General features: G+C 35.5%; 1 protein-coding gene across 5 annotated transcripts in view; it reads right to left on the bottom strand.

Annotated features, from left to right (window-relative positions):
• Nucleotides 1–9,449, bottom strand: part of PTPN13 (protein tyrosine phosphatase non-receptor type 13) — a 230,421-nt gene that overhangs the window by 93,679 nt on the left and 127,293 nt on the right. For all 5 annotated transcript variants that reach the window (XM_007465716.1, XM_007465717.1, XM_007465718.1 and 2 more), the window contains 3 exons: nucleotides 7,391–7,486; nucleotides 6,907–7,000; nucleotides 3,134–3,353 (listed from right to left, as the gene is read on the bottom strand). In XM_007465716.1, coding sequence (XP_007465778.1) covers nucleotides 3,134–3,353; nucleotides 6,907–7,000; nucleotides 7,391–7,486 — 410 coding nt within the window. The remainder of the gene's footprint in view (nucleotides 1–3,133; nucleotides 3,354–6,906; nucleotides 7,001–7,390; nucleotides 7,487–9,449) is intronic.

Raw genomic sequence — 9,449 nt, 5'->3', positions numbered from 1 at the left:
CTTTCCCTTTATGTCTTGGATATCCAGGGTTTTCTGCCTAGAGGGGAGAATTGGTTGAAGAGATAACTTAAAACAAGTTAGACTCCAGGAGGGAGCAGCATTCAGAATAGATGGAAAAATTATGTCCAAATGGGCAAAAGGTAGAATGAACGCAGGGCTAATTTTTAGGCCAAAGGCAGGTGGTGTGTGCGGGGGGGGCGAGCTTTCGTGCATGCATGTGTTTGAACTAATGGGGGGTTACTGCAGTTTTATTTTTGTTGGTTTCTTCTTTGCATTTCACTGCACAGTTCATTTGGTTGCTTGATGTGGGAATTCTATCCAACAGCCAGGTGTGGAACATGTGACAGGTACCATTTAAGTAAAAGTTTAACAGTAAGCATTTGTTAATACTCAACGAACCAGTAGGACACATTTTAAATGAGAATAGAAACAGAGTAGAAGAAATGACAATAGTCTGCCATGGAAAACACAGAATTTGATACAGACCAAATAAGGCAATAGAGTATGAACATTAAAAATTTGTCTGCATCAAAAATAATACAGAGCTTCCCTGGTGGCGCAGTGATTGAGAGTCCGCCTGCCAATGCAGGGGACACGGGTTCGTGCCCCGGTCCGGGAGGATCCCACATGCTGTGGAGCGGCTGGGCCCGAGAGCCATGGCTGCTGAGCCTGTGCGTCTGGAGCCTGTGCTCCGCAGCAGGAGAGGCCACAACAGTGAGAGGCCCGCGTACCACAAAAAAAAAAAAAAAAAAAAAAAAAAAAAATACAGAAAAAAAAAGAAGAACTAAAAACTTATGTTTGGGGAAATAACATTAGTTCAATTGTGAAACTGTTCCTCCTAATACTAGTACTATTTTCAGCCTCAAAAATATAGCCTTCCTACTCTTTTTATTTTATTTACTTATTTATTTATTTGGCTGCACTGCACGGCTCTCAGGATCTTATTTCCCCCACTAGGGATCGAACCTGGGCCCCCTGCAGTAGAAGCACGCAGTCCCAACCACTGGACCTCTAGGGAATTCCCCCTTCCTGCCCTTTTTTTTTTTTTTTTTTTTTTTTAGAAAAAACACTGTGTGGTCCTTCAATGACCAACAGTTCAAATTCCTTAGTCATTGATATAGCATGTCTCTGATGAAGAAAGCAGACACTGACTGACTGAAAGGAAACACAGGTTTTTAGTGAGATGACACGTAACAGTGGCATACTATAAAGCTAAAGACTCTCTAATGAGCCAAAGTTCTGCATTAGCTCTCTGAAACTATGATTTTAGAAAAAGATGTGTATATATGGTACCTTTTATGCTTTATGTGGGCCTTTAATTATTGGAAGCCCATGCTATCCTGCCTATTGCTTAATTTTGACAAATGTATTGGTTATAATGATAAATTGATGAAGGCTTATTGAATTTCTTCCCTTCGGCTTAAAATAAATTCAGTTGTATTTTATTGGAATCTAATAACTTTAAAATTAGACACTGTCTGGGCTTCCCTGGTGGCTCAGTGGTTGAGAGTCCGCCTGCCGATGCAGGGGAAACGGGTTCGTGCCCCGGTCCGGGAAGATCCCACATGCCGCAGAGCGGCTGGGCCCGTGAGCGGCTGGGCCCATGAGCTGCTAAGCCTGCGTGTCCGGAGCCTGTGCTCCGCAACAGGAGAGGCCACAACAGTGAGAGGCCCACGTACCGCAAAAAAAAAAACAAAAACAAATTAGACACTGTCTTATAAATTACAACCCAATTCCACATTTTAAAAATTAGCATAATGAGACACAAAGTGGTTTAAAAATGTACATAAAGACATATTATTAGAAATTGAATTATTAGAAACTGAATCCAAGTCTTCTAATTTGTAGTTCAGTGTAATTAGCACCATGCAATACTGTTTCTTCTCCTTAGAAGACTATGAGGAAAATTTGAATTCTATCAATTTCAGGGTATACAAATATGCTTTTAGGAAGATTCTTTGAAATAAGCAAGAAAACCCAAAGCAGAATAAGATAATATACTTTCTTAGTGTAGAACTAAAAAGAAAAAAATCATTCTAGATTTTATCACTTTCCTAACATTTATTTTCCTTTTGAAGAATTATTTGTAAAGGAACGATACAAATGAGATACTGCCTCATCTATCAAATTGGTGATAATAATAAAAAAAGAATGATAATATCAGAGTCGGTAAGAATATGGTGAAAACAGACATGATCAGAAGAAACATAAATTGGAAGAAACTTTTAAAGGGCAATTTGACAATATGTATAAAATGTCTTAAAAGGTATTTTGCCTTTGACTTGGCTATTCTACTTGGAGGAAGTTATCTGCAAAGATTTGGATAAAACATAAGGATGTTTTATAGCAATTACAAATTAGAAACATTTTAAATGTCCAATAGCTGGAAACTGATTAAATAAATTATTGTACACAGTACGTTCACATAATGGAGTACTTTACAGCCCTTAACAATAGCCTTATAAAAGTTGTAAAATGTTCATGATATTTTATATGAGAAAAGACTATGTTCATTTTGAGCTTATGCTTATAAAAATATAGAGGATATATATTGAAAGAAAAATAAACCAACTAAACACATAAAAGAAAAATTCCCCACAGACACAAGATTTGTTCTTTCTTATCTTTGGATATTGTAATATTAGGATATGATGCTTGGAGATAATGCAGTCATCCTTTAACTATAAAGAGAATTACTGTCAAAATTCTGAGAATGGCAGAGCAGCAAGACAGAATGCACTTGATAGCATTCTTGAGCTTCTGAACCACCTCTGAACTCTCTATCTCTGATTTTCTTGGTTTGTGGGTTAAAAAATTTCTTAATATTAAAAAATAATCCCCCACAATACTGAATAAAGCCAGTTGACTTTAGGTTCATGAATATATTTTTAAAATACACAGTTAAGATACTCTAACTCCATCTAATGTTTTTTTAAAAATGAAATCATGAAAACAGCTAAATATTTATTTTAGTATCAACCAACAAGATAATTAACACCAATGGAAACTAATATGAGATTTCAATTTTAACTACAGGCAACCTATAGGATACCTATAGAATTTTTTAAAGTACTTTGTATAACATTTCCCTGTGAGGCCAAGTTTAGGTGCAGTAACCTGAGAATCAACTTACTCTTAGTTTTCTTTGGGTCATGGCTGTTTCTAGGGCCATTTCTCTTAAGGGATCCCTGGTGATGTCAAGCATGGAAGCTTTGAGTGTGTCTCCTGGATACAGGTTCAGTCGAGACTGTCTAAGGGCCATTCTGGCTTGCAGCTGCATCATTTCTTCTTCTTGCCGTTTTAGCATAATCTCTTGATTAATTAAGTTGCCTTCAAGGGGTGTTTCATATTGTCTGCCATATAGAAGAGAAAAGTAAGGGTTGGGAAGAAAACAATTACTTTAAGTCTAATCAAGAAAAAGTCATGTTAAGTAAAGTATCAAGAATGTAAACAAATTTTATTTTTTCATTTCAGAACTCTTGCAGTAATATTTCAGTCCTAGTTTTAATATATTAATATAGTATTGTGTCCCACTTGTAGGCAGATCTACATCCTTCACCTCTTCTCTTAACATCCCAGCATCTTCTGAAAACTGCTTCCCCTGCAGTTCTCTCAGATAGGTGCTGTTTGATTCTCATAATCTTGCACCAGTGGGCCGGGACATGCGATAGAGATTCCCCGTGATTTTTATTTCAGCTTCGAGATCATTACTGACTCCTCCTCCAAGAGCCCCCAGCTTCTCTGAAGTACATGCTATGAACTCACACCATCCACTGCTCTGCTTTGCTCTAGACATTGTCCTGTGGTCAACTCCCCCTTATTCATGAAAGATTTAAGTGGCTGACTCAGTGGTCTTCACCACTACTGCTGTCATCATTCGTGGTGGTGTGACAGAAATTGAAGAGTGCTCCAACACCCTGGCCTCCTCCACCTCAGCCAGCAATCTACACCCATGGTTATGCTGGCTATTACCAATAACTGCACCACCTCTAAAATTTCCTATTTCTATCTTTCAATACCCTCTCTATCTAATCTCCTTATTTTTTCTAGCTTTGCGCAACAAATGATTTACTTCCTTGTTGCAGAATCATCAGATTCTGTCTGAATTTTTTGTTCGTTAGATGATTTAGGAATGAATAAATAGGTTCTTTTGAGACAGAAAAAATGGTTACATCATTAAGCAGATAGGCACAGAAGCAGTGGGAATTGCATTATGTATAAATTGTACTTCAAAAGTTAACACAGAAAAAAAACTTAGAGTTGCTCTTTGGAAAACAGCTTTGAATATCTTTTTTGGTCACTGAAAGACACTTCTGATAGCTCAAAATCCAAAAATTACTCATTCTTCTGGATCTGACTCATAACATCCTGTTAATCTCCCCCCCACCCACTATGATACAAATCAATAGCACTGTCTGGATCTGTTTTTCCATTTCATTCTAGCTAAAGAAGTGGAAATTTTATAAAGAAGCAGGCAACATGTCTAAATACAGAACTATTTATAGATCTCACAAATATGTGACCTAAAGAACAAACAGAACCTCCCGATTAAGTACCAGCATGTTAAGGATATTATCAGAAGCCTTTGTACACATACAGAAAACTCTGCACTTGAATAAGGAATCTAGACAATACTTTAGCTAATGTGTTTTTCCTTGTGCAGAAAGAAGAGATGGGGGTACTCTAAAAGAAGTAGAGTTTAGCACCTTACATTAAATGTAATAAATACACAGACCTGACAATCTACTTCTCCTTGAAATATTTTTTTTCACCTATAACTTTATCTAATACAGATGCTATGAACACTATGTTGTGTTTTTTAACCTCTTAAATTGTGAAATAAAAGGTAGCTCATCACTAAATTACGATTTGATGAGCTAAGGCCTCAATGTTAATGTTTCCTAAAATTAAACCGGAAACAGTCAAAACTAAGATTCTCTTATAATGCTGACGCTTTTAGGTACCTTATCAAGAAAATTGAAATAAGACTCACAAAATGGTTCAATTTTGTGTGGAGGAATATGTATTTTAAATAACTAGCAAACTGACTATAAAATCAATCAATCAGATTGGGAGTTTGGGATCGACATGCACTCACTGCTATATTTAAAATAGATAACCAACAAGGTTGGTTTTCTTTACAATAGTGTAAAGAAAAAAACAGAAAAAAAATCAATCAATCAACACATAATCCCAACAATTCTTCCAGTTGTTATCTTTACTCCTATTTCTGATTAAGTTAAAAGGGCATCATATTAACTATTTATAAGTTTTCTCCAAATTACATATATAGAGAAGAGTGACTTCCTCAATTCAACACAGAGCTTAGTGCAATTCAACATTCACTTCGTATGGCTGGTCATCCCAAAACAGTTTTGCTTCTTTAACAAAATTATGTAATATCAAGCATAGATCTGTCTTTAGCTCTTACCTCTTTGGTCAAAATTACCAAAATAGTAATCACAAATACTGTTACCACAATGGGGTCATAAAAATAGAAAATGCTATTATGCAAAGATCATACCACTTTAGGTAAATGAATACTTATTAGAGCTTTCCTCAAAGAAAGTATCATAGACTATATTTTTTTAAGATTTTTTTTTGATGTGGACCATTTTTAAAGTCTTTATTGAATTTGTTACAATGTTGCTTCTATTTTATGTTTATGTTCATGTTATGGAGGTTTTCTGGCCTCCAGGCATGTGGGATCTTAGCTCCCCAACCAGGGATTGAACCTGTACCCGCTGTGTTGGAAGGTGAAGTCTTAACCATTGGACTGCCAGGGAAGTCCCTCATAGACTAATTTAAAAGGAACAAGAGGGAAGAGAAAAACACACAAGTTTCATAAAAACTGGAATATTAAGGAATAATTTTAGTGCAATGTAATTTCTTGGAGTCTAAACCCTGGATAAATTGTCTGCTTTAATCACATGGCTAGGGTTACCTGGTCTATTAATAGTTTAGAGGTATGAAACAGTGTCTGCCAGAATTAATCAACGAAGGGGCAAGTTTTTGTTAATTTTCAAATGATTCTTTTGTGTATAATGGCACTTGAACTAAATGAACTGATATCAAATTTAAGAGGATTCCTGTCGTTTGGGAGTAAATTTGGAAGCAACCTCTTGTTCTCTAATATCACATTATGAATTTCAAATTAATGCTTAACATTAATAACATGCTTCTGTTCATGTAAGGAACCTGTACACACCTGCAAAAGATACACATTAATATATTCACTACTGATTTGACACTTTTCAGTTCAAACAAAGTAAATCAATCCATGCCTATAATACCACCATTCTAACCCTAGCACAAGAATAATACACAACACCTTATAAGAAACCTGAGTATTTCAGTATGAAAATGAACTCTAAACAGCCCGAAGTGGGCTTTAAAAAATACAAGATGACCTCTTTTAAGCCAGGAAAGATGTAGTGAAAAATTAACTTTTTACATAATAGGTTATTCAGTAGTAACCTATTAATTATTCATTCAACAAATAATACTCACTGAAAGCCTGCTTGTTGAGCCCATTCAACCTCGAAAGAAGTATTATTCTCTTAGAAATCAAAGTTTACTATCTTCTCACAGATGTTTAATGCCGTGCCTTCAGAACTTCCTTACTGTTAATAAGTTATTTTATATTCATGTTAATTTAAAAAATCAAGCACAAACTATAAATAATCAGGGCCAATTCTAATTTTAAAAGATTCCAGTAACTCAAACTACTGTAACATCTTTTACATAATTGAATGAATTTGCAAGAACTTAAAGAGGAGGAAAAGGAAAAGGAAAATGGAGAAAACAGAGGAAAAAGAATAATTTTTAAAAATTCTCCTTGATTCTAACAAAGAAAAAAAAACACCAGCAACAGGAAATATATTATCATTTTTTCATACTACATACCTTGGTCTCTGTGACTGGCCTTGACTTGGGGTTTCATCTACCCCTGGGAGACCACTGTTGGACTCAAATCTCTTTGACACTTCACTTTTTCTCACTAATTGTGAATGAAACAGAAATAGTACAAGTGATAAAAATATCAAGTAATCTTATGTAAAACTCAAGCATTCAGCAGACACATAAGATAATTTTTACAAATCATATTCATGTAACCAAATTAGTGACATAATGTCAATAAACTCTTTAGAGGTAAGTCATGTTATTTTGAAAACAATTATTTTCTCTACTACGAAAATGACTACACTGCTATTTGATGAAACTGCTATCAAGTTCCTATAATACTGTTAAAATGAGTAACTGGAAGTTTTTTATAATTAAAAAATTTTATATAGAATTATTCTTTTGACACCTTATATCTCAACACTACTGAAAGAGAAGAACAATCATGGTTTCTTAAGAACATTTTGCTTGTTCAGATCCCTCTCACCTTTTCTGAAATCTGATTCAGAGGAAACAACAGACGGACTTTCACTGGAGGTACTAAAGATATCACTGTGGTAAGTTTTGTATCTTCGAATTGGTTCTGAAAGGACTAAAACATAAACATTAGAAAGCAAACTCATTAGCTGTTCCACACAAATCAAATAAGGTACTAAATTTATTCTTGTGAGACTAGAAAATTTTTATACATTGCTTTAAATTTAATAAAGCAATGTATAAATTGCTGGATAGGATAGGTGGTATTCAAAAATGTGACTACAGTTTTGAGGCAGTTTGGCATACGGGTTAAAAGCCTGGACTCTGAAGCTAGATTTGCTAGGGTTTGAATCTCAGCTCCAGTACTTACCAGGTGCATGACTTTAGGAAGGTATTTAACCTTCCTGCGACTCTTCTTCAACTGAAAAGAGGGTATAATAGTAGTGTGCATCTCATAGGGTTATTGTGAGCATTAAATGAATTAATATATGCAGAGCTTTTAGAATACCGTGTATGCTATAGAAACATCATTCTTTGCACTAGGTGCTACGAGGATGGAAAATCCAAAGACACAGTCCCAAGCTCAAATAATTTAAAATGCAGAAGTACAAGATACGTAAGACGGGACATGTGGGGATGGGGTGGGGGGTGGGGGGAGCTGTGTAGGGATGTATGGTGTGTGCTCTGGATGAGGGGGGCAGAACTCCACTAAAATCTAAATTCTACCTTCTAAATGTTTCTGACTCACCCCTCTTCTTTGTACTCATGGTCACTATCATAGATGACTATTCAGCTCAAGCCTGGACTACTTCATGTGTCCTAGATTCCCCTCTCTGCAGTCTTGCTTTCTTGCTTGTCTCGTATTATAATGCACATTACAAAGAGTGAACTTTCCAGAAATGAAAATCTGAGCATAATACTGTATTTCTTAAACTTCTTCAAACTAGAGTCTTCAAGATACAGTTTAGTATCTCCTTAGCTTAGTATTCAAAGCCTTTCCATAAGCTGGTCCCTGACTACATTTATAGCAGTGGCTCTTCATATTCTGAAGTCATAGGTTCTTACTTGCTAGAATCAGATGAAAAGCATAGACCTCTCTTCTCTGCCTGCCCTCCCAAAGCACACTGAAATACACAAACATTGAAACAGAACTTTAAAAACTCAATCCAGGTAGAACCCTTGTTCCAGGGCATCATCACCATCCACTTCTCCAAATTTTGCACTTGTGTTACTGAATTTACAGATAACCCAAAGCATATAAACTTTTAGATTCTCTCCTGAAAGATACTTTCCCTGCTAGAAATGCCTTTCCTCCCCTTTTCTTTTGAATACTTTTTCTTTTTCCTTTAAGAGAAGCCTTAAAGGAAAAAAATCTTTCATGTCCACAAAAGCTTTCATGACCACCTCAAAGCTGAGTTAGATATTGCTTCTTGTACTTTCATATTGCCTTATGCTTAAAAAATTGTGACTCTTCCACTGCCTAATATTGATAGTTCTTTCTCTACTTGTTTGTTTCCTCTACCAAAATTATAAACTCTGACAAAAAGGATTGCTTTTTCAGATACACCTCTAGTATCTAGCAAGTGTCTGATGCATAGCAAGCACAACATAAATATTTTCTGAGTAAATATGAATGAATGAATGAAAAGATGAATATATGTGATACACAAAGGTCACTGATGACCTTTAAGAAGACTATTTCCCTTGCACAGACAGGTGAGAGACGAAATCAGACTAAATGATAGTAAATTGAGAAAATGAGTAACACTATTCTTTCAAGAAGTTTGAGGGTTTGAGAAAGAAAAAAGATTAAAAAAAATAAACTAAATGAGACTAGATGAGTTATTAGGGTCTTTTTGGAAGAGTGAAATACCTGAGGATGTTTTTAGGCAGTGGATAATAAATCTGTAGATTGGAGGAGATTGCAAAGATAGTGGGGAGAACTGATAGAAAAATGTGAAGGAACCAGGAGGAGGAGATGGGAAAAAACCAACATACATGGGATGGTTAATTTAGCAGGGAGGAAGAACCTTTCCTTCTTAAGAGAAAGAAATAATGAACAAAGGAAA

The sequence above is a fragment of the Lipotes vexillifer genome, unplaced genomic scaffold (genome assembly GCF_000442215.2).
Source record: "Lipotes vexillifer unplaced genomic scaffold, Lipotes_vexillifer_v1.1 scaffold301, whole genome shotgun sequence".
Lineage (NCBI taxonomy): Eukaryota > Metazoa > Chordata > Mammalia > Artiodactyla > Lipotidae > Lipotes > Lipotes vexillifer.
The sequence above is the reverse complement of the archived record's forward strand: the minus strand, read 5'-3'. Positions and strand labels throughout refer to the sequence as shown.